The sequence below is a fragment of the Penicillium expansum genome, assembly GCF_000769745.1.
Source record: "Penicillium expansum strain MD-8 chromosome Unknown contig166, whole genome shotgun sequence".
NCBI classification, from domain to species: Eukaryota; Fungi; Ascomycota; class Eurotiomycetes; order Eurotiales; family Aspergillaceae; genus Penicillium; species Penicillium expansum.
Window position 1 is genome coordinate 275,902 of NW_015971345.1, and position 24,382 is coordinate 300,283.

At 48.4% G+C, this 24,382-nt stretch overlaps 10 protein-coding genes across 10 annotated transcripts; 4 read left to right on the forward strand and 6 right to left on the reverse strand.

Annotated features, from left to right (window-relative positions):
• Nucleotides 1-431: 431 nt before the first annotated feature.
• PEX2_050460 (OTU family ubiquitin thioesterase) lies at nucleotides 432-2,116 on the reverse strand (the record flags this gene model as incomplete). The annotated part of the gene is made up of 7 exons (XM_016742321.1): nucleotides 432-522; nucleotides 589-1,041; nucleotides 1,094-1,365; nucleotides 1,453-1,718; nucleotides 1,772-1,835; nucleotides 1,904-1,990; nucleotides 2,045-2,116. The coding sequence occupies 7 exons, from the start codon at nucleotides 2,114-2,116 to the stop codon at nucleotides 432-434; spliced, it is 1,305 nt and encodes a 434-aa protein (XP_016597651.1).
• A 2,994-nt stretch (nucleotides 2,117-5,110) lies between these two features.
• On the reverse strand, nucleotides 5,111-6,749 carry PEX2_050470 (uncharacterized protein; the record flags this gene model as incomplete). The annotated part of the gene is made up of 4 exons (XM_016742322.1): nucleotides 5,111-6,313; nucleotides 6,373-6,433; nucleotides 6,491-6,649; nucleotides 6,706-6,749. 4 exons carry the CDS (start codon nucleotides 6,747-6,749, stop codon nucleotides 5,111-5,113), a joined length of 1,467 nt encoding a protein of 488 aa, XP_016597652.1.
• Nucleotides 6,750-7,763: 1,014 nt separating this feature from the next.
• On the forward strand, nucleotides 7,764-8,803 carry rho3 (Rho family GTPase RHO3; the record flags this gene model as incomplete). Its single annotated transcript, XM_016742323.1, has 7 exons — nucleotides 7,764-7,813; nucleotides 7,873-7,923; nucleotides 7,987-8,004; nucleotides 8,078-8,094; nucleotides 8,239-8,360; nucleotides 8,428-8,629; nucleotides 8,685-8,803. The coding sequence occupies 7 exons, from the start codon at nucleotides 7,764-7,766 to the stop codon at nucleotides 8,801-8,803; spliced, it is 579 nt and encodes a 192-aa protein (XP_016597653.1).
• Nucleotides 8,804-9,770: 967 nt separating this feature from the next.
• On the reverse strand, nucleotides 9,771-10,673 carry PEX2_050490 (lipoyl(octanoyl) transferase LIP2; the record flags this gene model as incomplete). Its single annotated transcript, XM_016742324.1, has 1 exon — nucleotides 9,771-10,673. One exon carries the CDS (start codon nucleotides 10,671-10,673, stop codon nucleotides 9,771-9,773), a length of 903 nt encoding a protein of 300 aa, XP_016597654.1.
• A 492-nt stretch (nucleotides 10,674-11,165) lies between these two features.
• On the reverse strand, nucleotides 11,166-11,965 carry PEX2_050500 (pyridoxamine 5'-phosphate oxidase family protein; the record flags this gene model as incomplete). Its single annotated transcript, XM_016742325.1, has 2 exons — nucleotides 11,166-11,780; nucleotides 11,849-11,965. 2 exons carry the CDS (start codon nucleotides 11,963-11,965, stop codon nucleotides 11,166-11,168), a joined length of 732 nt encoding a protein of 243 aa, XP_016597655.1.
• Nucleotides 11,966-13,042: 1,077 nt separating this feature from the next.
• On the forward strand, nucleotides 13,043-14,248 carry PEX2_050510 (NIPSNAP family protein; the record flags this gene model as incomplete). The annotated part of the gene is made up of 2 exons (XM_016742326.1): nucleotides 13,043-13,700; nucleotides 13,764-14,248. The coding sequence occupies 2 exons, from the start codon at nucleotides 13,043-13,045 to the stop codon at nucleotides 14,246-14,248; spliced, it is 1,143 nt and encodes a 380-aa protein (XP_016597656.1).
• Nucleotides 14,249-15,204: 956 nt separating this feature from the next.
• Nucleotides 15,205-16,929, forward strand: PEX2_050520 (aminoalcoholphosphotransferase; the record flags this gene model as incomplete). The annotated part of the gene is made up of 7 exons (XM_016742327.1): nucleotides 15,205-15,344; nucleotides 15,520-15,529; nucleotides 15,603-15,760; nucleotides 15,824-15,870; nucleotides 15,937-16,032; nucleotides 16,088-16,755; nucleotides 16,816-16,929. 7 exons carry the CDS (start codon nucleotides 15,205-15,207, stop codon nucleotides 16,927-16,929), a joined length of 1,233 nt encoding a protein of 410 aa, XP_016597657.1.
• A 2,831-nt stretch (nucleotides 16,930-19,760) lies between these two features.
• Nucleotides 19,761-20,216, reverse strand: PEX2_050530 (uncharacterized protein; the record flags this gene model as incomplete). The annotated part of the gene is made up of 3 exons (XM_016742328.1): nucleotides 19,761-20,036; nucleotides 20,085-20,093; nucleotides 20,160-20,216. The coding sequence occupies 3 exons, from the start codon at nucleotides 20,214-20,216 to the stop codon at nucleotides 19,761-19,763; spliced, it is 342 nt and encodes a 113-aa protein (XP_016597658.1).
• A 279-nt stretch (nucleotides 20,217-20,495) lies between these two features.
• PEX2_050540 (alpha/beta hydrolase) lies at nucleotides 20,496-21,359 on the forward strand (the record flags this gene model as incomplete). Its single annotated transcript, XM_016742329.1, has 1 exon — nucleotides 20,496-21,359. The coding sequence occupies one exon, from the start codon at nucleotides 20,496-20,498 to the stop codon at nucleotides 21,357-21,359; it is 864 nt and encodes a 287-aa protein (XP_016597659.1).
• Nucleotides 21,360-21,627: 268 nt separating this feature from the next.
• On the reverse strand, nucleotides 21,628-23,322 carry PEX2_050550 (proteasome regulatory particle lid subunit RPN5; the record flags this gene model as incomplete). The annotated part of the gene is made up of 5 exons (XM_016742330.1): nucleotides 21,628-22,230; nucleotides 22,284-22,772; nucleotides 22,825-23,061; nucleotides 23,127-23,183; nucleotides 23,239-23,322. The coding sequence occupies 5 exons, from the start codon at nucleotides 23,320-23,322 to the stop codon at nucleotides 21,628-21,630; spliced, it is 1,470 nt and encodes a 489-aa protein (XP_016597660.1).
• Nucleotides 23,323-24,382: the final 1,060 nt, after the last annotated feature.

Sequence of the window (24,382 nt, forward strand, 5' to 3'; positions counted from 1 at the left end):
TTTCTTGCAGTTCCAGAGCCTAAAAAAATGAAGTGAAGAAGAAGGTGAAGAGAAGAAGAAGACGCGAACAGAAAAGCACAAAGACCCCGAGGTTTGAAAGTTTGAAAACGATGGAAAAGACACAATCTGGGCGAGAACGCTCGTACCATGCAACGCGCTGCACCACGCTAAAGAGGACAATCATTGAGAAGAGGAAGAGGAAGAGGAAGAGGAAGTGGAGGAGAAAGGGGATAAGAACGAGGGGAAATGTGAATCATGCCTATCCCTAGACCCGGAAGGCAAAGGGGCAAGTTTCATCAAAAAGAGGTTGAAAGTGAGATAGATGTGCTGGCCTAGCCCGCCTGAAAAACCATGATACGAGTCGAGCCAATTAACCCAGGTTGATCATTATGAAGAAAAAATGAGAAAGGAAACGAGATCCATGGCTCTTCTCATGCGTGACGGCCCGAATTTCGTTCGTGCGGTTCCCAATGGATGGGTTCAAAGTCAGAATTCTGGAAATGGGCTTGGTTATATGGGGAACTAAGAGAGACAAGTCAGTAACGACGCCGATTGTATTTTACTGCGGATTACCTTGACAGAACTTACTTTTTGAAAGGTGTCGTGACTGGCAACGAGCGACTAAGATTCGGTTTCATCACCAAGGGGTTCAGGCGAATCTGCGGGCCATCTGACGTTCGACTAGGCAACGAAGTCATCGGTGGCGGGGCGGATGATGGCGGTGGGAGTTGTGGAGGAGAAACAGGAATCGATGGAATGGGCGCATGGGTTGGCATAGGCGATTGGTACATGTCTTGTTGCGGGGACATGCGGAATGGACTGGCGGGGGTTGGCGAGACAGAAGGCATTGGCGACATGGGAGCGCCCATTCCAAAGGATGTGTCCTGCATCAAATTGGGAATGGCCATTAAGCTTGAGTTGACGTCGAATCCGAGAGCAGCTTGATCCCAGGGGGAGTAGTCGGACGTCATTCCGTATTGGAGGTTGACTATGGGTGCCATATTTAAAGCTTCGACAGGGTAAAGGATATCATAATGGCCTCTGTGTAGAATGTTAAGCTTGATACGACACGTTCACTGCCAAAGTAACTCACGGTCGGTATAAGAGGCGGATTGTTGCACCATTGGGACTATTAGATGATAGTTGGTGAGGTGTCACGACGTCGCCTTCACTTCGGTCGAGGTAGAGAATTTCAACGCCAAAGCCGGAGCCTTCGATTACACCGTCGATCAGTGCCTGAAGTCCGACTTCGTCGATTTCCGTCTTCACCGGGTCTATCCGCGAGCTGCAGTACTGGTTCAATGGCATAGGAAGGAAAGCCTGGTACCGGTTCGGGTTGAGCTTCATCCACGCGCTAGTCAATATCTACAAGGCGAGACAATCAGTTTACGTCCGGTACGTCCGGTGACAAGGAAAGAGAAAGCAAAAAACTTTATCAAGGGAAAAACTTACTCGGAAGTGGGTAATGATAGCATCAGAGCAGTAGACCTCATTAAAAGCTTCGACGAGGAAAGACTCGTCTTGAGCGCCATTCTGGATAGCAGCATGGGTTCGGTTGAGGACATCTTCTGTGGCATCAACAAAGATCTCGTAGATGGAATCCGATAGGCCGACCCGTTCCAAAAGCGTAGTGAGAGACTTCATTCTCCGAATCTCCGTCTCGATACGAAGCGTGTCTCGGAGGGCGAACAGGGTCTCGAAATAACCAAATGCCACAGCTGTATAGGGTTAGAATGAGAATAAACTTGATATCAGTTGCGCATGAGTGTACCTCTCCAACCACAATTCCCATCGCCTTTCATGATACGGCATTCGGGATGAGTGATAGCAAGCGCCTGTAAGCAGCAAGTTAGATGCGAGACATGTTGTGGTAACACAAGAGGCCCAAGCCACCAAAGCTTACATTTGTCTTTGTAGCTAGAGTGGGATCCGCATTCGAGTAATCCAACGCGATACTGTGGCTAGACTGTTTGGTTGAGACAAGGGGACCCTGTCGACATGGTGTCAGCCATTGCCGTGGGCCGGGATAATCGAAACCAAATACCTGGACTTCCGGCTGGTAGCTGTTGGAAAGCTTCTGGAAGCGCTCCATCTCGTCGGGCGAGAGGGCGTTCATGTTGGCGGGGTTGGAAGAGATTTGGTGGGAGAAGGCAGCTGATAATGAAAGTGCTACAGGAGAAAGAAAAGACGGGGAAAGGGCGTCCCGGTAAAAATCGACGTGATTCTGCTTTTCCGGGAACGGCTGATGAATACCGAAATGATTCCAAGTAGGTCTTGATAAGGACATCGCATACGGTTGGAGTTGTGCTAATTCGAAGGATGTCAAAGATTCCATGCAATGGCTATTATGTCAAGGTTTTCTGGGGATGTTAGAAACAAACTTGACAACCTCTGGAGGGGGGACAAATATAAATGGAAAAATAAGTCGACATACAGCTCGAATGGACATTTCCCCGAAATCGGGCGAAATACGGCTCAGCACTTTTGTCCTGTGCAACACTGTAGTGTGTTCCAGTACAGAGGATCGGCTTTTACTAGCAGAGTCTCAGCATGACGATCCAGAGGCAAAACATCCAAAGCAGTCATTGATGATAAGATCAAATCAAGTCCATGAGCATCCGGGGCCAATAGGAGGATACAAGGAAGATGGGAAAAAGGAAGGGTGTACTACAAGCCTATAGGACAGGCAGCCTCTCCCACTCTGATTGGGTGTGGGAAGAGAAATTTCGTGATGAAAAGGCCAGAAGCCATCAAAGGGGAATATCACAATCACATTGTGGAAAAGAAAGCAGCAATGATGTCAAGAGGAAAACCTTCACGGAGCCAAGGCTATAAGCCGGTTGGAAACGGCCTCGGGATCCTCTCAAGGAGGGGTGCACGAACAACAAACCAGATTGTGTGAGTTCGACAAGGATGATCCGCGAGGGAGCGGATATGGACTCCGGATAATTATAAATGGAAGATCCAACAAAAAGGGGGCTGTAAAAGGGCCCGAGAGAAGAGCGATAAAGAGTGTTGTATGACACACAGTGACAAAAGAAAGAAAAGCGATCGGAGTTGCCCACCTTGGTTTATGACCTTGCCGATGAGATAATCACGGAGGGTTGCCGAGTAAGACCGGAAGAAGTCCTGAGAGAGGAGAGAGTCTGTAGGCGGACGATCTCTATAAGTTGGATAGAGTTGGATACAGTAGAGTTATGGAAGTTGGAGGAGGAGAGATTTTGGGGGGGGGGGAAAGGGGAGTTTTTGCGGGGAGAGAGAGAGGATAATTGTTAAAGGCAGAGATTTGGCCGAAAAAAAGTAGGGGAAGTTCAACCTTCTTGTTTTCTTCACTGGAAATTAGTTGAAATCCCAAAAAAGATAGGGAAAATCAAAGTAGAAAATGATCAAAAATGATAGAGAAAGAAAAAAGAAAAAGAGAAAAGCAAAGACACCGAAAAAAAGAAAATAAAACACACACACATAAGTATGAAGTAACGATGCACCGTGCCCCAGTTTACCTCCGTCCATACATAGATGTCTGAAAATGCTGATCGAACAACACAATCATCTCGCGTAAAAATCTGGTTTTCTTTTTCCTTTCTTCTTATTTCGTTATAAAAGATGTAGTACATCCTTTTAAAGTTGTACATAGGTTGTACGTACTTGAAGTTGTACGGGAGTACACAATCCCCCCGTATACCCCACAAACCCTTCGAGTTATCAATATACCTAGGTTAGAAATAATCAAAATAATATAGGATTGATAGAATGGGATATGTATATTCCAAAAAGTTCTTTATCTTCTCCGTTATACATACGGAGTATGCATATTGACTATACTATTGCCCAGGTGTATGCATCGGATTAACTATCAAATCCCTTTATAAGCACCCCACATCTAAATACCCACCCTCCAATTGACACCTCGGACTAATCGGAGCTCCATATTATCCACGGACTCTCCTAACTGGGTATATAACAGAAAGAAAAAAAGCAAAAAAGCAAAAAGCCAACAATACATATCCAGGGTAAAAGGCAAAAGCGGGGTTTGGAAATCTCCAGGGCTGAGCTCTGGGATATTTCGTTTGATGGCCCCCGTCATGATTGGTGCAGCCCCCCGATTTGGTGCATTCGACGGGCTTTGCTTTTTTTTTTTTTTTTTTTTTTTTTTTTTTTTTTTTTTTTTTTTNCTTGTCGTTATTTTCGGGATGATGATGGCATTACTTGTTTCAATTTTGAATTATCCTTTCATTTCTTTTTAATGACTATTTTACATGCATGTTGGTTAGGGTTTTTGGCCATAAAATTGTCCATCACCCGACCTGGGTGCTCGGATATTCCTTGATAGGCCGAGAATTTCTCTAGTGTTGGATTTCTTTGTTTGTGTGATTGGGATTTTCACTAGCCTAGGCGCATAGACATCCATAGAGCTCATATGCCGGTAGCTTAAGGGACTCAATCTTCCAACGTCGGACCCGAGTGAGGCTACATGGTTCTGTGTTCTCCGAAGTAAGAAATCGGGAAGACCTCGGCAGAAAGGCCCCCGTACCTGATGCACATCCCATCATGCAATCCTATATGCCTATGGAGATAAGAAAATGTGTTCACATGTCTTTGGTCCCATAGTATTGCGTTTTAAAAATTTCTTTGTATCGGACCTTCTTTTTCTAAATTGTAATCTAGCCTGTTATTATCAGGGTATAAGACTATAAGATTATAAGACTATACGGAGTACGGAGTATACAAAGCACACTTCCATCGTAAGGTTAAGCTTCCCAACTTACGTGAGACCTACATTCCTTGGAAGTGGACCTTGCTCGGAAGGATTTCAAGCTAGGCAGTAATATTCTACAATAAATCCTACATCTTACACCATCCGCTACATCCACTACATCCACTACAAAATTTTTTTGGTTAGAAACATCAAAGAGTTCATCTTATCGTGATTTTAGCGCTGTCAGACCAACTCTAAATAGCGGGTCTGATTTTGACCTGTTCGCTAGTAAGCCCAACCCAACAAAGAAACGGTGTGAGCTCTTCTTTTTTTTCTCTCGTTTTCCACGCGGCTCGCATTTGCACACGTGGAGAGGGCGCTTAAAAATCCTTCCAACCGCTTCAAAAGGACGAACTAGAACAACCATTTGGCTGGCATTTTGCCTCGGCCATCCTTGCGTGCACGGGGACCCGTGGATCGCATACCTTCATCTCCAAGACTCGATTGGAAAATGGAACCCTGAGACGGTTCGTTTGCTCGCAACCCCTCACCGTTCAAAGTTGTTTGCCAGAGGCTGCGCAGCGCAGAGCTCCACTCTCCCACAGCTCGCAGCCGCTCCACGTCACTCGCACTCTCCACTACCACCGTCCCATTATCCTGGTCAATCTTTGCATTCAGCTTTTTGTCAAGGATCAGGAAACTGAGAATGTCCAACACCTCTGGTACAGAGACCCTGATGTGTTTGGAGATAAATTGCAGCGAAAAGCGGGTGTACGGCGCAATTAATTTGAGGACGGCCTTGGTGCGCATGTTACGGCTAACCTCGTCGATGTTCTCCGCAATAAAAGGATCGGCCAAGACGTCCGGATGTTTGCTCAGCACATCCTCGTATGCATGAATGTCGTCCCGCTGGAAGGCATCCACCAGGTCGGTCATCGCTGAAATGCGGGGGTCATTCTTGTATGGCTTGGTTTCCTGAGAATCGAAGGGGTTGATGTCGGACTTCATAAGCATGGTCGTTAAGACAAGGTATTTGAGAACTTGAATTCGCTGCATGGAACCCGCCTCGTCGTAATTTCGGAACGACTCGAAGAAATCACTTTGTGCCTCCTTCCAGTTCTCTTCGCTCATGTGCATTTTGCCTCCACATTCACGGATAATACCCATGATCTTGGGATGGGGTACCGCCGACCGTACTCGGAGTGCGCGCTGGTATAGGGCCTTTAGTCGTTTGTTATTCTTCGTTTCGGCGGACATCTGGATCTCAAGGGCGTAGAGCTCGAGTAGGTATGTTCCCTTGCTGGTGTCGTCCGATCCGTCCTCTCGTTGGCATGCCCGGTGCAATTCCCGCATCTTTTTGCCCAGCTGGCCGTATTGCTTGCGCTCTAGCCATAGGCGAGCCAGTTTAATGTTTGTCTTCAGCCAAAGGCGCTCGTTGTTTGTGTTTTGGAATGATTCGAGGGTCAGAGAGTAGAATTCCTCCATGCACTGGTACGCCTCTGCATTATCGGACCCTTTCTCGATAAAGTCGAGCATATTGTTGATCGACTTCTCGGAATAGTTTCGTGTAACAGCGGATTTGACGTATGTGAGCAGCTCCCGGTAGTGTGCGACGGTCTGAAGAGATGGGGGTCAGTATCTCAACAGGTAGATCGGCTGTTAGAACATGAGCTTACGTCGCTATATCGCCCAAGCTTGAATTCCAGCTTGATGGCCTGCTTGAGACCTTTGAATCCCCTATGTTTTCATAGTTAGCGCTGTTCGTTGCGACCAGCCTAGGAGTCAAGAAATTACCAATCGCTTTTGTCTTGTTCCATGGGTGCTATGCCTAGGAACTCGTCGACTGCCTCTTCTGGATTATCGACCTTGATCTGCTTGGCATTGTAGTATTTGTTCTCGATTCCGATATCACCGGAATCGTCGTCGTCGGCATCCTCATATTCGAAGTCGTAACTGTGATTGCAACAGTCAGCTCGGTTTGGAAGGCGCAGTGGACAAGGGATCAATACTCTTCATCCCCAGAGTCCTGCATAAAATCATCATCGTCCGACATCTTGGGCGTGTAATATTTTGAAAAGAGCAGGAGGGTGGTTAGGCTAGAGAGGGTCGCAAAGTGGTGGGGTTGGAGTGTTGGAGAAGCTGGGTCAGATAACAGCTGTGAGCTTCCGCCTTTGATTATCGTGAGGAGAGCAGACATTGAACTACATTGTACATTATTACATTGTCGTGTGTTTATATACCAACAATATCAATTCAGCTTGTTTGAATAATGATTTTTCAATAGGCCTACGCTTATTCAATGTTACGATTATATAGTTGTTATTGTTATTGTTATTGTTCTCGTTCCACTCCATTGAATTACCGCTCTACGTGAAGGTAAGCCTATCTGTCTACTTATAGAGGAATGTTCAAGTGCCTTGGACATTAGGTTATAACTTAGGCCGCTTACAGCATACAGCAAAAAGGAAATTAAGAGTCCCACCTAAAGAGTTGCACCCAGTAAGCTTTATTACTTATCAGGGGCTTGGTATGTTGATTATTGCAATTACACTAGGCTATCCATATGTTAAAAGCCAAATATGAGCTTTAGTATGTTGTAGAAAGTAACGAAAGTACTCTAAAGTAGACTTATATGAAAAAGAGCAAGAAGATCTCTCATCTTCACGTCAACTTGTTATAGAAAGGCTGTGGGGAGTATAAGCCCGAAGACCCAAAAGATCCAAGAACATGCCCAAACAAACCTACAGCATGAGACAGTTCTAAAATAGTCTTTATTTAACAGCCAAATCATCAAAAGTACAACATAAAAAAAAAAAACTCGTAGGTGGACCTGAAGGGGGCTGACGCTATTCGCCGATCCCTCCAGCCCTTCAGCGCGCGATGTCATCGACTCAGCCATTCCTGGAATCTTCCCCCGACAACAACCTCGATCTTCTACTGTCACATAATTGTTCCCAACTCTTATACGAGTACCGCCTCACGAATCAACCCATAATACTTGGACATACTGTTCCATTGCCTTCTTATCTCCTTACTCCGAGTCTCCTGAATCAAATTACTTTGCGCAATGCAGCTGTGCGGCCGACAGAAGGTGGTCCAGCGCAAGATGGTGCTGCTGTTAGTTTTGATCTGAATTTCCCCGCTGATTATTGGCGATTGGTCTGACATGATTCCAGAGGCGATGGTGCCTGTGGCAAGACATCTGCGCTGAATGTGTTTACTCGTGGGTGCGCAATCTCCCCCTCACCCGTCTCCGATGAATGACAGCGTTGCTAACGGACTTTGACTAGATTCTTCCCGACGGTCTAGTAAGAAATTCTACTATCTTCGGAGCATACTTCCAAATACAGGTTACTAACTCTGGTTATCGTTTGTGTTCAGCGAGCCTACGGTCTTTGGTATGCGCGCATTCCCCCCCCCCCCCCAGCNTTTCCTGAATCTGCATCACTAACCTCGAAGGGACATAGAAAACTACGTGCATGGTACATATTACCCCACTCCCATCATCTGACCACGATCCACAAAACTCACACCCGTCCTAGATATCTTCGTCGACAACATACACGTGGAGCTCTCGCTATGGGATACTGCCGGTCAAGAGGAGTTCGACCGACTGCGCGCGCTGTCCTACGAGGACACACATGTGCTGATGCTCTGCTTCAGTGTAAGAACAAGCACAAAGTTCTCCCCACACACCGCAGCATATAAGCTAACAAGTCCTGATAAAATAGGTCGACAGCCCTGACTCCTTCGAGAACGTGTCGTCAAAATGGATCGCCGAGATTAACGAGAACTGCCCGGGCGTGCGCGTGGTCCTGACAGCACTCAAGTGCGATCTGCGCAAGGACGAAGACATGAACGATAACCCCAACTCCATCAGCTTCGATCAGGGCCTAGCGAAGGCGAAGGAGATCGGCGCCGTGAAGTACCTGGGTGAGTGCTTTGTCAATTCATTTATATCTGATCGCACGGCTCATATCGTTTTCAGAATGCTCCGCGGTCCAAAATCGTGGCATCAGAGAAAGCTTCTACGAGGCTGCTAAGGTTGCTCTCGAGGTTAACGCAAGCGGGGGCTCGTCCTCTGGCTCGAACTGTATCATTCTGTGAGGTGATCTCTTGCGGTTCATTCCTGGCATGCATGATATCCCTCTATGTCTGTCATATCGGCCTTCGTTTACTTGGATATCCATCCTTGGAAGGTCTTCATCCTCTTCCCCCCTTTTCTTCGCCCTCTTTATCTTTTTGTTTCTCCCCACGTTTATCCCATTGGATTTGTTGATTCCCCCATGCATTCGGTGTTTTGAGCTTGCTTTCGCCCTTTTTTTTCTTATTCTCTAGGTCAGACTGTGTCTGCTCCATCCAGACCGCATAGAAATCGGTCTATGTTGATTGCATGATTACATAGTTCCAGCTCTCTCTGTTCTGAGCATTTCAGCGAGGTTGGTTTTTTGACTCCTAATTATGATATACAAATATAATCTTCATTGGATTTTGCGGGGTATTTTTATGCATTATTTCTCTAATATTTTCTTTAGTGAAACAAAAGTTCTCGACCATTTGCTCACCGCCTTTGCTTAACCGCCCTTAAGGTACATTTGATAAAGTATCTTATCACCAAATATCGCTGTGAAGATACTTGACACTAGGTTGCTTTTCGACTGGCAGTACATTCTCATACATGTTGCTCAATAACTTTCAAGGACCTCCAAGGCTGCCCTTTGTGTTTCTTTTTCTTTTGTTTTCTCGCCTCATGTGGCCAAATTTGCATTATGACTACAGTAGCAATACAGCTATGTACAAAATTTACTTCTTCATTGGGCTTATTACATTGCATCCTTATCATGATTCAGACCATACAGTCAAGTCACCAAGCACAGCTCTCCATCCAAAGTACACCAGGGAAGGTACATACATACATCATCGTACATATAGCTAGGTTCTACAAGCTTGACAGCTGAGCTATCGAACAGCATAAACCAACCAATCAACAGAAACATGACACTAGTAACACAACCCCCGCATCATCCAAGCAGAGCATCCGCAAGCAGAAGCTCTATCTTAGACATCCTCTATCCTAGACATCATTCAACAAATCCTCCTCCCGAACCCGATAAACCTCCTCAATCTTTTCCCCATGCGCATTCTCCCCACATGCAAAATCAGCATTAACCCGACTAACAAACTTGTCCACAAACGCAGCAGCAACATCCCCAACCTCCAATCCTGGAACACCCACACCTTGCAGACTAGTCACCTCTTTGCCCTCCAGTCCACAAGCGACAATCTGCTTAAAGAACCACATCGGCTCGTCTGTAACATTAAGCCCGATTCCAAAACTGCTGATATTGCGTCGCAGATGCACGCCTACAGCTGTGATCTTCCTCGGTTGCAAGGATCCTGATCCTGATCCTGCAATGGGCTTCACCCATACCCCCGGATCTTCCGTTGTAAACCCCTCCACCCCGTAGCTCTTCAGTAGATCAATGACGCTGTTTTCCAAAAGGCGGATATGACACCGGGGCGTTAGACCCAGTCTCTTGAGATCCAGAATCGTGTAAGCGACCATCTGGCCGGGGCCATGGTAGGTTGTCTGTCCGCCGCGGAGAGTTGGGTGGTACTCTGCCTTTGCGGGTTGGTTTCCATCCGGGGTGAAGAGGGAGCGTATTGGTTCGAGGGCTGGGGGCAGGGAGAAGAGGGCGGGGTTTGTCGTGGAGGGCGGGCTTGTGTTTGAAGGTGGGAGGTCGCGACGGCCGGTGGTGTAGACGGGGTTTGGGCTGAAGGTAATGATTGTTGGGTCTGGGGGCGGGGGTGGGGTGTTGGCTAGTGTGGCGCTTGAGTTGCCCGGCTCTTGTGATGATATTGAGCCTGGGGATGTGAGCTTTTTGTGTGTGAGGAGGCGGGTTGTAAGGGCTTGTTGGAGGTGCGAGACGCGGCTGAAGGGCGTTGTGTGCGGGAGGTGGAGGTGTGCGAGTCTCATTTTGGGTTAATTTTTTAGGGTGAGATATGGTTGAGGTTTTTGTTGTATAAGAATTGGATCTCTTAGCGCATTGTAAGGTTGTGGGGGAGAGGTTATGTTTTCCACGGAGTACGAGGTCGGTTGTTGCGGAGAAGATGCAAGCTCGCTCCGATAAGGTTTGATAAGTGGCGGCCCTCTGCGATCTCTCAAGGGCCGTCTACATGCGTTGAACACTGGCTATTTCAAGTCTAATATCTACAGATATTTGTGTTGATTTCGCCTCTGTTACTCCCACTCGATAATGTGAGCCCAAGCCATTTGGCAAGCTGGTAATGTTAGGCAAATCTGCCCAGAGGGAATCATACCATTGACGCATGATTTTTGAAATCGAACAGCCAAATGATACTATCCGAGATTATCAAGGATGTAGCCAATGCGGTAGGAATCATAGGCTCATTGCTATACAATAATTCCTTGCATTCAAAATTGAAACTAGAGCATATCAACCCGAGACTATGAAGAGGCGACGCCATTGACCAGCCCAGAGTCCTGCTGCTCAGCAGGAAGCAGAACCCAGTCGCGCACACCACCCTTCCAATCCGCAATACGACCCTCAGTGACTCTTACGGTAACGACCCGCACATCGGTATCAATCGAAACGCTAGGCCGTCTGGCGTTAGGATCCTGTTGCTGCTGCTGCTGGCCGAAGAGAGTGATCTCCTCTTCCTCGAAAGTATTATTCTCCAAATGGCGAGCCTTGCACCATGACTCCTCTTCCGAGCCAGACTCCAAGAACTGCGCCTCACCCGTAATGGTAGTCGAGATGCTGGAGAGCGCGCTAGTGTTCAGGTTGAGCAGCAGGCTGGCAAGAGACGAGCGGGTAGCAGCGGGTGGTGGGGAGCCATCGCGCTCACCCTGCGCCGGGGCCCGGGTCGGTGGGCGGTGCGACACCCAGTCGTGGACCAGGAGTGAGACTCGCGGGTTGGACAACAAGTGGTTTGTTTTCCGCGATGCGGGGTTCGTGGTCATGATGATGGTGGGGTGTGGGTCGAATGGGGTCGAGGGGAGATAGGTGTAGGACATCAGTGAGATGTGGGGTGTTTTATCATCAACTGTTGCCAGGTGCAGCTTAATTGGAGCGATAGAAGGTCAGTTTCCAGTTTGGTGGGCTATCTGTGTAATGGCTTTGTACTCACGAAGCGGGAGTTCTTGAGACACGAGACAACCTCGGATGGCAACGAGGTAGCGACATGGGGATGAGTGGTGGTCGCAGATGCCTCGTAAGACAGCGGGGGGTTGACTGATTCGGCCATGTTCTTATGATTTGAGAACCAAAATAGTAATAGTGAAGTTAGGATCTCGGGAGGAGAGGATCGAGATCTGCCCGGGGGCGGTGTCCCGTTACCCAAAGGGTTTAGGTGCCCGCTATTTGTCCGACAACGTCATCACATCATGTTTGCCCATGGATTTCCAAGTCAGCAACTTACAGCCTATGCTCCGATATACGGCAATTTCTCATTTTAGACTCATTTTTGGGTGGATACAGGACAGAACGCTCTAGGCAAGGACCTCAATACACATATATTAGAAGTGATGTGTAATGAGCGTGGAGACAGCCCAGACAACGTCATGGCGGCAGATGTGTCGGATGTTATGTTATTATTGCATGATATTTGCATCGAGTATAAGCAAACGTCCGTGTCTCTGCTCCGTACTCCGTAGCTCTATAGTACTAGTCCCATAATAAGTGGCGATACACGCTACCTAGGTATCCCACCTTGGAGGTTGCAGAAGTCCAATGGTATCGAGTACATCTATGCGATGTCATCATTACCCACAATTTAGTGTGAGATTGGCTGTAAACTTGGGCAAGTGGTACCAGCACAGCCCGTCACTATTACTCCATACCAAGAACTCGGGGAAGCTCCTTCCCCGCACAGAAGAGCTACAACAAAACACATGTGCATCTCTTGACACTGTACGGAGTATCGACTCGGAGTATTTCAGATTGTAATCAATTCACAGTGACTGGACAGGACAGATTAATTCTACTAATCTGCAGTCCTAGTACTTAACTCCCTAACTTCTGTTACCAGTACTAGGCATTCTTATACTCTCCGATCCGATCGGTACACACATCCCCCGATCATCGCCCCCTTCTTCAACTCTCCCTCTCCCCTGCAACTCCAACCTGATCCCTGCACTTATCTCTCCACTCTCCTATCCCCCCTCTTCACTTTGTTTCTACCATCTTCGCCTCTCATTCTTCTCCCTCTTCTTCCCACTCCCTTGATTCTATATTATACCTCCCCAGCTTGCTGTCGGCTTTGGGTCCATCATTGTTCATTGTCAATCGTATCTTCCGTCCGTTGGTCTTTCCATATACCATCATGTTAGGTCCACGCGCAGCGCGCTCAGCCCGATCGGTGACTTCACTCTTGCGACCATTCAGCTCGTCAGCTGTGGCCTATCGTTCTCCCTCTATTCGAGATATTACAGTCCAGTCGACTGAGGAATACCTCAGACGGCAGAAGGAGTTCCGCGAGAACTTGGAACAGGCTCGCTTGAGAAGAGAACAGCAAGAGAGTCAGTCTGTCAATGCTTCTGCTTCTTCGTCTTCCCTTTCCCGTGAGTACGCTCCCACTGCTCCACAAGTGAGCAATGCGAGCAAACATGATCGTATCAACCCTACTTTCGATGCTGCCACAGCGCTTGATCACAAAGGACTGGGCTCACTCTCAACGCACCGCTATCTAGGGGATGAACAAAATCAAGAAGCTGCGGCCAAACGTGGCCCTCTGTCCTCGCTCATCTACGGCACCAAAGAGGGCCAGCATTTCGACAAGGATATGGAGCGCTCCTTCTCACAGGTCCTCGCACGCGGCAAATATGTCCATTCGATCGTTATGCACGACGTTAAACCCGACAAGGTCGATGAATACGTGGATCTGGTGGGCCAGTGGTACCCCCGCATGGCAGGTGCGGAGGAGAACCGTGTCAACTTGGTGGGCAGCTGGCGGACGCAAGTGGGCGACAATGACACCTTTGGTAAATCCCGATTAAACGACCCAACCATTGTCTGTGGGCTAACTCTTGTCCTTGCTTGAATAGTCCACATCTGGGAATACCAACGCTATGAAGGCTATCACGCTTCCCTTCACAACATCTCGGAACACCCAGAGTTCCGTGATTTTGATCGCAAACTCAAGAGCCTGATTAAGAGCAAGCGAACTTCGTTGATGCAGGAGTTCTCGTTCTGGCCCACAACTCCGCCTCGTCGTCTCGGTGGACTGTTTGAGCTTCGGTCGTACACACTGCACCCAGGAAATCTTCTGGAGTGGGAGACACACTGGCGCCGTGGCCTTACAGCTCGTCGTGAGGTGATGGAGGGTGTAGGCGCATGGTTCGTTCAAATTGGCGAATTAAACACAGTACACCACCTGTGGCAATTTGCCAACTTGGAGGAGCGCAAGATCTGCCGCGAGCAGTCGTGGGGCGTCGAAGGCTGGGCTGAGACGGTTCACAAGACTGTTCCCTTGATTCAGACCATGCAGAGTCGGATTCTTGTCCCGATGCCCTGGAGCCCAGTCGGCTAAATTGTGAGAGTCAGCTGAAAGGATTCCCTTTAGCTTATTCCCTGGTTCTTGGCACCTAGGGAGTCTTCATTGTTTTTGAACGACTAGGATGTCGCGAGGTGTATTGACCGAGATTGGTCTCGCCATTACCCCATACCCATATTCCCTTTCTGTCGGGATGCATGCTATCGGGATACTAGGCCCTTTGCATCCGATTCTGTATTGTGTACCTAGGCATTAAGCATGTGTCAAATCCATTAGTCAAATATCAAACCTCCAGGGCTCTTATTTGTCACAGAGTTCCCCCATATTATCCGTTGCGCTCAGATCTCAATGCCAATCCCGAGTGTGCCCTCGGATAACCCCACTTTTCGATCATCTCAACACTTTGAGGCATTTCATTGGAAACGCTTAGATCGCTTGGGCAGATGTGTTACGTAGTTGAACATTGACCTGAACATGAATTGCCGAGTTGACAAGGACCAAAGAACAAGTGTGTAGTCAAATATATGTACATACGTACTTTGTGCACAATAAAGGACGAACATCTCGATCTAATCTAAGACCTCATCATTTCTCTCCGCCGGCAGAAAAAAAAAAGTCAACAAAAGATCGAGACCAAGTGGCCTCTTTCTCTCTTCAACGCCGATCTTTAATATCGAATTCTCCATAGACCCACGTCTACGGCTGTTTCTCCCTACCGGAGATCCCATCTTCTTCTTTCTTCTCTTCGTCATCCTCTCTTTTTCCCCTTTGTTTTCGATTACCCTTTCCCGGCGATACCTTCGGGGATATCGTTCATTATTACACTTCGACCTTAATCGCGCGCCTACAACTCGCAAAATACCCGAAATTTGCGTATTTAAATGCGAAATCCCTAACGCGACAACTCAATCCATTATATGCCTCACGCACAGAACGAAGAACGAAAATAATAGACACCCGCGCGTTCACAGACGCGCAAAACAACCAAGAGAATGGTGTACATCCGGCAACACGAATTGGCGAATCTGAAGAACTACAAATATGCTGGAGTCGACCATTCGCCTGTCAGTCGGTATATCCTAAAGCCGTTCTACAACAAATGCGTGATTCGCTGCTTCCCCATGGGAATGGCGTGAGTATACTTCCTCTCCTTGCTTTCGTTCCCCGGACTTGGTGTGCATGGGCTATACATCCTTGCCTTGATGCCTCTTTTGCATACAGAGACGGTCTCCTGTCCTCCCATTCCAAGGATCTATACATAGTGCAATATGGCTGACTCTACTCTTCTACTCTTTGCGCAATTAAAGACCCAATGCCGTAAGTCCTGCCCATGCAACATTGTCACAACCTCTGGAATATAAGAAACGATCCTAATCCCTCGCTTCGCTAGATTACCCTCACCGGATTCATGTTCGTGGTAATTAATTTCATCACTGTTATGTGGTACAACCCGAACTTGGATACAGACTGCCCGCCCTGGGTCTATGCCAGCTGTGCGCTTGGCTTGTTCCTGTACCAGACCTTCGATGCCGTAGATGGCATGCAGGCGTATGTCTACACTTTTCTATCGGATAGTCGAGGGGCGCTTTACTGATACTGGCTGCGATTTAGGCGGAGGACGAGACAGAGTGGTCCGCTGGGCGAGCTCTTTGATCACAGTGAGTTCCCAAAGACAGTATGAGAAAGGCAAATGGATTGCTGATTGTTTGTTTCTACGTTACTAGGTGTCGATGCATGCAACACCGGTCTCAGCGTCTTGGTCTTCGCAGCAGCAACGAACATGGGCCAGTCCTGGATGACCTTCATTGCTCTATTCGGCTGTAAGCCCAGCCCTCCCATGCCCTTCTCCGCATAAATTATGTCTGACAATCGCAGCAACGATGACATTCTACGTCCAAACATGGGATGAGTACTACACGCAAGTCCTGACATTGGGTGTGGTCTCCGGTCCCGTCGAGGGCATCCTCACCATTTGCCTCGTCTACATTATCACCGCCATCATGGGCGGCGGCAGCTTCTGGCACCAGCCCATGCTGGAGACCCTCGGCATGCCGAAGCCTAGCTTCCTCCCAAGCCAGGTGTACGACTTACCCTTCACTTATTGGTATCTTGGGTATGGCTCCCTCATGCTCTGCTTCTCTATCGGCTGCAGTATCATGAACGTCATGAAGGTGCGTCGTGAGCGAGGCCAGGACCCCGTCTCGCCGCTGTATGGCCTCCTGCCTCTGGTGGTCATCTGGACTCTCATCCCCGCCTACCTATACCTGCAGCCGGTGATTTTGGAAAACTACACCATTCCCTTCGGAGTGTTTGTGAGTCTCATCAATGCCTACTCTGTCGGCCGCATTATCATCGGCCACCTCACTCAGACAAGTTTCCCCTATCAAAATGTGCTGCTGTACCCACTCGCTCTGGGTGTTTTGGACAGCGCGGGTGCACTGATCGGCTTGTGGTCCGCCCCAGTGCTTGGGCATGGTGTTGGGCAGGTGGCATTCACATTCGGATTATTGGGACTGGCTGTCGGTGTGTACGGTAGCTTCGTGGTATGTTTCCCCTTATGGTTCCCCTGCGCGCGACGATTTGCTGATCTTGATTTCCTCCAGTTTGACATTATCACCACGATATGCGACTACATCGATATCTGGTGCCTCACGATCAAGTACCCATTCGTTGAGGAGACCGAGCGCAAGACTGACGTGTCGAAGAAGACCAAGTAAAAGGATTATTGGCGCAATCTGGGGTGTTGCGTGGGCTTGTGGATGAACAGCAATTCAACCTCGATTACCACAGGCGAGGCAGCTCAATTGAGCTAAGTGAGAGAGTCGGGGATCAGTCGGACACTTGAAAAGAGCGTTGGACATAATGATGCCTGGCTAATGACGTTTCCAGTACATAATTAAGTTTCCCTTGAGACACAGAGCAAGTAGCTCGGAGTGGCGTTCTAGCGATAGAATATGAGAGTTGTAATATTGCCGTTCCAAGGTTGTTTCCAGATTGTTGTAGAAGAATAGTGAAGCACCTGACTGCCTGCCCGCAGCGGAATCCACGTCTCCACACGGAACCAGCGATTGAGCTCGTGCTTACCTCAGTAGCTTACATAATCATTCTTTGATTGGTGGAAAGTTCGCCGCCTTCCCGAATAAGGACAAGCGAGGGCACAAAGCGGCACAAAGCCCTACCTCCACCCAAACCGGTCCAAATCCCTTCAGACTTCTCTTGGAAGACCACCTCATCCGCATCACACAAGGCCATCGCCATCAGCGCCATTAATCAACTATCTCGCTGATCGACTTTCACTCGTCAAGATGGTAAGACCATTTTCGCCCTAATTTTCCGATCGGTCCATGTTCGATGCGATACACACGACATGGAAGACCTATACGGATTATCAATTCCCAAAATTCAACGTCCACCGACGCTAACATGCTGTCGATAGGTTCTCGCGGTCGATCTCCTCAACCCCACCCCCCAGGCCGAGGCCCGTAAGCACAAGCTTAAGGTATGAAACAACCTACCTCCGAAAGAAACACGAAAGATTTGAAAATATCAACCCGGCGAGGGGCGAAATCCTGGATATTCGACCTAGACCTGAACCTCCGATGCTCGACATGGAGCCAATGGGAAAGGGCACCGAACGACAGGAATGATATGGAATCTTTTCGGGAAATGGAAATGTTGGAACAATGATGGCTGATTATCGATTCTCTCTCCGCCTACAGACCCTCGTGCCCCAGCCCCGCTCCTTCTTCATGGACGTCAAGTGCCCCGGTTGCTTCACCATCACTACCGTCTTCTCGCACGCCCAGACCGTCGTCATCTGCGCCGGTTGCTCGACCGTCCTCTGCCAGCCCACAGGTGGTAAGGCTCGTCTGACCGAGGGCTGCTCTTTCCGCCGCAAGTAAACGAGAAACGAATGAAAAACTTTTTTTTCTTGTTATGTTCCGGTTGAAACGTCAAAGAGAGAATTAGCATGGAGAAATTAGGATGAAAATACCAAAACCCGGGGTTGACCTCTTCTTACCTTTTTTTTGATCGTCTCGGCTTCGGTTTTCGGTGTTTCGGGGAGAGAGTTGCTATTCGGGCCCAGTTCCATATACTGGGCTTTTCTCTCTTTCTCTCTTCCTACCGGGCTTCAAAATGTCACATACCAAACAACCCTTTTTTCAATATCACCCTTCCCCTGCCGAACCACATGGACGGACATTTTCTTTCTTAACTGTTTTTTCCGACTGGTGTTGGGTTTGTGAGGGGGTGTGATTTGCAGATGATGTGATATGGTTCTTTTTCCATACTATATCAAGTGTGCTGAATCCCCTCATTGAAGAAGACAAAATTTGAATGTGGCCTTTTGAGACCCATTTCTCATCCTATATTCCACCCATTGCTTGTTCTTTCTTTTGCATTTCGCGGTGATGATTAATATATCAGCGTTGAATTCTTGTTTTCCTTTTGCGCGTGATGACGGATAGAAGATGGAATGCCCCGACCCTGTCAACGACCCCCCAAAAAGCATTTGAAAAAAAGCAACTAGCATTCTGCTAAGGGAGTTCCGGATATCTGGCACAAAAAAGGCACCTTGCTTGACTTTGTGCTCTGCTTTATGTTCTGATTTTCTGCTTTCTTGTGTTTAATGTATTAAATGTATTGCGACTACTGTATATTGGGCTCTGCACTCTATATAATGGGTTGTATCTTAGTGGCTGCCAATTGTAGATGTATCGCCGTAACTCTATACTACCAAACGTGACATACCGTTATGTCATATGGATCGTCATGACATATCAAATGTGCTATACGTTGACGGTCCCGCTCAAAGCAGACTCCTAAGTAACCTGTCGACTAGATGAGAGCTTTAATGCCAATCTTAAAAGATGCACTCGGTCTTATGATGAGAATCAGTTGTACGGTCTATAAAGGCAGTGACGGGCTACTCACGACACGAGCTTCGAATTCCTAACAACATACTGGGATGCCACTACAATGATTTCAGATTAGGCTGATCAAGCTGGTAGGGAGTATCAAAAGTGAGGTTGTTAATATGTAGGTCCAAATTGAAACAACTTGGGCTGAAAATCAACGCGGAGGTTCAGAACCGTCGCCTTAGTAAAATTATTGTCAACTATAACAGCCCACCAGTCTCTCTAGAAGGTTTCGGCGGATTGTCTCAACTAAAGTGAAAAATGAATTATAGCCTGTGTTCTACATTTACCCGTGGACATAGTTGTTGCCCTTCCCAAGCGGGTCCCGCGAGTTCCCCACCTTGCGCACTAGGCTTGTCTGCTTTGGTATGGGTTTCAAGGTGACGAAGCTTGAAAGACCCGAAAGAAACCAAAATCTCGGTTTCATTCAGGTTGTATGTATATATGGGTATGTCATGATTGATTGGGGTTGTTTGTCTACAAGAAGCTACTAGACAGGAGATGCCAGTAACGAATCGAGATAGGAACCAAAGACCTAGCAGAGCAAAGCCTGACCAAGCTTATCCTGATCTTCCCATCCCTTTGAGATGAATATGTATGAATAAATAGAAAAACCGAGCATCAAACCCTTACTGGGTCAAAATGAGGGCCTTGTTCTTGATCTCCGCGCCGAAGTCAGCAGGGTTGGAGGGGTCGCCGCCGGTCATCATAGATAGCTTTCCAGACTTGTCATTAATGAGCATGTTGGCAAATGCATTGCGGCCCTCTATCTCGTTCACGGCGGTCTTAGCACCGTTGTCACCGGCAGCGTACTTGTCGGCGTCGACGGCCTTCAGTTGGTTATGGCTGTTGCGGACGAAGTCGTAAAGGAAGAAGATAGTTGGGTGGGTGTTAGGGGGCTGGCACTGGGGGTGCGATCCAAAGGCACTGTTTAAAACTTGTTAGCAACTTACTGTATGTTTCTGTGAGGCGGATTATTGAGGGGTTCAGAAAAATATTGCGTGGTGGGGTTGCTAGGTAGGGGAGACGTGCTCAATGAGCGCCTGCATCTTGGCATTGAGGTCTTGGATATTGGCGCTAGGCATGATGGAATGTTTTAATGTGATAATTTGAGAATGGAAAGTAAATGAAACTCGAATTGGATGTTTGTTGATGTGATGAAGCTGTTTAGGGTCAGAATTTCCCAAATAGGACTCCGCACTCCGCCCTGCTATCTTATCGGGCCTAGTGCAGAGAGGGGGAGAAAAAGAGTCACTCCTTTCTAGTCTCTCCTCTTCCCTCCAATGTACAAAACCACCCTCTGCTCCAAGCCTTTAAAATCCCTCTTACTTTCCAGAGTCGCCTACACCCAATCTCTAGCAACAATGGCCCCCAAACCGCCAACCTCGACGCGGCAACCGCTCAAAATACTCATGCTTCACGGCTACACACAGTCCGGCAGCCTCTTCAATGCCAAAAGCCGCGCCCTGACAAAACACATCCAAAAGGCCTTCCCCCTCCACGAAGTCTCCGCCATCTACCCAACAGCCCCTATCCGCCTCCTACCCTCGGACATCCCAGGTTACGAACCCTCCTCGGAAAGCAACCCAGACAACGAAATCGAGTCCTACGGCTGGTGGCGACGCTCCAACACCGCAACCCCGCCGCTGTATACCGGCCTCGACGAAGGGTTCGCAGCAGTAGCGCGCACGCTGAAAGAAGAAGGCCCCTTCGATGGCGTGATCGGGTTCTCCCAGGGCGCGGCACTGGCCGCCATGGTCGCTGCGCTGCTAGAGCCCGGCCGGAAGGCGTCATTCAAGCACTTTTCTAATATTAGCGATGATGGCGCCGCAGGGATTGAGATTCCGGTGCCGTTTGGCGACGAGGAGTTCCAGCATCCGCAGCTTAAATTTGCTATTTGTTACTCCGGATTCAGGTCGCCCGGCGCCCGGTACAGGGCTTTCTATGAGGAGCCTGCTATTCAGACGCCTGTGTTGCATGTGCTTGGGTCTTTGGATGCTCTTGTTGATGAGTCGAGGAGTCGGGCTTTGATTGAGGCTTGTGCTGGTGAGCCTGAGAAGGAGGGGTTGGTTGTTTGGCATCCTGGTGGTCACTTCTTGCCGAGCCAGCGGCCGTATCTTGATGCTGCTGTGCGGTTTATTCGGGAGCAGCTGGAGCGCAGTAATGGCGGGATTGATAAGAAAAACGAGGTGGAAGAGGATGTGAATGATATGGATTTGCCATTTTGAGGGTGAGGACCTTTGTATATAGACAGAGCTGGATCTTTACTAGATTAGATTAGATTTGCTAGACCATGATTACATATAGCACATATACTCCCTTGAGAATAACGACTTGATGATTGCTGCTGCTACAAGACTGAGATTGTGTTGTGTATTTGTCATATAAAGGTCAATGCTGCGACTTCACTACTCATGGGTCTACCGGCGAATTATTTTACACGCGGTCAGTAATCCCCGCGCCGAAGTCCCATACACGCTTTCATCTCAAACTAACTCAATGCGCCTTGCCCATGTCACTGCGAGTGGGCTGGATACGGGCCATCATCTCCTCCTTGGTGATCAGATGGTCGATCCGCTCAAGCAGACCCAGCAGATTCTTCATGTCGCTGCTCCACTCGTTCAGAACGTCATCAGCATCCCGGGGTTTGGCAAAGTTGACCAACCGCGCGGGTCGATCAATCTTAGCATAGATGGTCTTCGACGTGACCAGGTCGCTAATGTACTTCTCCGTCTCTTCCTCGGTCAGATCCAAAAGCTGGGTTAGGCGGCCCATCTGAATGCGAGTGTAGTACTTGGCCACTACACGGACGTTGTGTTCAATGACCCGCTTCCGCAGGTCTTTCCATCTCTGGTTTGCTTGGTTCTCAGTAGACTGCTTTGCCTCGGCGTCGAACACGTCTGTGTTGCACAGGTGGGGGCCGAACTGCTCGGCGACCATAGGCCAGCGCATCAACTCGGGAATGGTGAACAGCTTCAACAAGCGGGATTCCTCGGGAACTTGTGACAGCCGCGAGTCTTGCTTGATGCGGTGCAAGAGGTCGGATTGTTCATTATCGTAGGGAGACAGGACAACGTAGTAAACAATGCGGGCGAGTGACTATAGTTGGGTTAGTGATGGCCTGTATTTTGAGATGGGAAAGGGTTTCTTACGGCACGCAGTTGCTCTGGGTTGTTCTCGACTGCTTCCGTGTCCAGGACTTCCCGGTAGTTCTTGCAAACCTCGAGGTATTTGTTATCGTGGTTGGCTAAGGTAATCTGCTGTTCGAAATAACGAAGCTTGAGATCTGTGACGTCGTCATCCACCTCCATGGGTGGCTCATCAGGCCCACGGGTCTTCTCTCGCTCCTCTGCCTCCTTCTTGAGCGTCTCGATCTGCTCAGCCGACTTCTTCGGCTTGCGGCTGAAGTAACGCTTGTTGATCTTGCGGCTGAGAATCTGAGCCTGGGTCCAGTCTCCGCGCTCAATACACAAAGAGACCTGCTCCAGGATGAATTCTGTCTTTTCCCGTCTCGTCATTGACCCAAATGTCTCCACCTGCAACTCACAAAGGATGTCTGCTGCCGAAGTGAGATCACCTTGGGTCTTCTTGATATTCGAAAGTATGCGGGTAACGCGAGCTCGCTCTACTTCAACAAATATCTTTGCGATAATTAGCGCCACTCCGGTTCGGATTGAATGGTTCTCATCGTACCTTTCCCTCAGTCACTGTGCGCAGAGTTTCGATAACAGACAGCTTGACCTCCAGGCTGGGTGTCTCATCCAGGAATTTCATCACCGTCTGCACCATCTTCGTTGTGGCCTGCTTGAGTTGGGCATGTTTCTTAGATAGGAGCAGCACTTGGTCGTTCAGAAGGTTCCAGTCGCCGGAGTTCTTGCTGATAGTGACAATGGCAATCAGGAGTCGCGATGTAGTGGCAAGATCGGATGCCTGAAGAAGAAAATCTCGATTAGTTGGGGGTGGATCGGTAATGGGGATGGCACTCGGCGTCATACCTGTCTGGATTGCTTCTCCAGGCCCAACAGCTTATCGACTGCTCCCTGGACATCGGTCTAGAGCCATGTATGTTAGCATCGGCTTCGATATGGATGATGAGACTGGCTGCACCTTTGCGAGATCTTCCGCCTCCGGGATGAGCTTGTCGGCATCCTTGGTGAAGTCCTTCTCGGGCTTCAGCAGGCCGCCGGACATGATGACGAATGAGGCTGGGGAGCCGGTGAGTCAATTTAAAAGATTAATAGGTTGAATTCGTAGGAAATGTCTTTAATCACTTTTGTTGTGCTTGACAACGTGAGACTCGTGGAATGGAAGAGGGTGATGGAGATGATGCTTGTAGCTCCGGTGTTGCGCGCCCTTACGAGCTGGAAGCTCCCTCCCACGTGACCGAAACATCACTTTGTCTTCTTGGGCCTTCTATACCGTACTTCCAGTCATCCTCTTGTCTAGCACTGGAACATTCCCAGCAACTATGATTGAGCCTCTTCTGGATAACCTCCAAACCAACCTATGTATTGTCATCGAGTCCATGTTCTCTGTTCACGGTGTTAAATATGCCATAAAGACCAATATACCAGCCTCCAAGCTGGATTTCTAATACCATCTTACCAAATGTTAAGAATCTGCAGGACTATAAATATTAATCTTAACCCTACAAATCGTGTAAATCTACATTGTAAGCAGCGGGACATGATTGCGCGTGGTCTTTGGATCGTCAAATCGTGGTGTTTCCCGAGGTCGGCATCTCTGTGCTTTCCACTCAGGCTATACCCAGTTAGTATTAGTGTCAATGAGAGCAGATCCCGAACTATATCTAGACAAGCATATGCTTGAAAGAGGTTACCACGGATGTTGGCATGGGCGTCAAAATCCTTCCGGCTACTAGCATGAACATAAACCCCCTGTATGATGGTAACCATATCGCAGGCTGTACCTTCGTTGAATAAATATAAACCCGAAGGTCGCTTCCATGAATAGTCCAACTGGCTGCTAGAGGTGACACTGGACACCATCTTGGTTGGTCGGGGTTTTCCCACGGGCATGTGGAGGGTCTTCTCGCTCCACTGTTCGCCTTTGAATGTGTCGTACGCTTGATGCAATGCTGGGCTAGAGACCAAGTGGTCTAAATAATTTGAGATGAGGAAGGGCGATTGAGATGGTGGTATACGGCCATTTGAGCAACGGCAGGAGAACTTCTTTTTGGGACATATTTGTTCAAATCTCTGTTATAGTTCAATAGTGACTTGTGGATTTC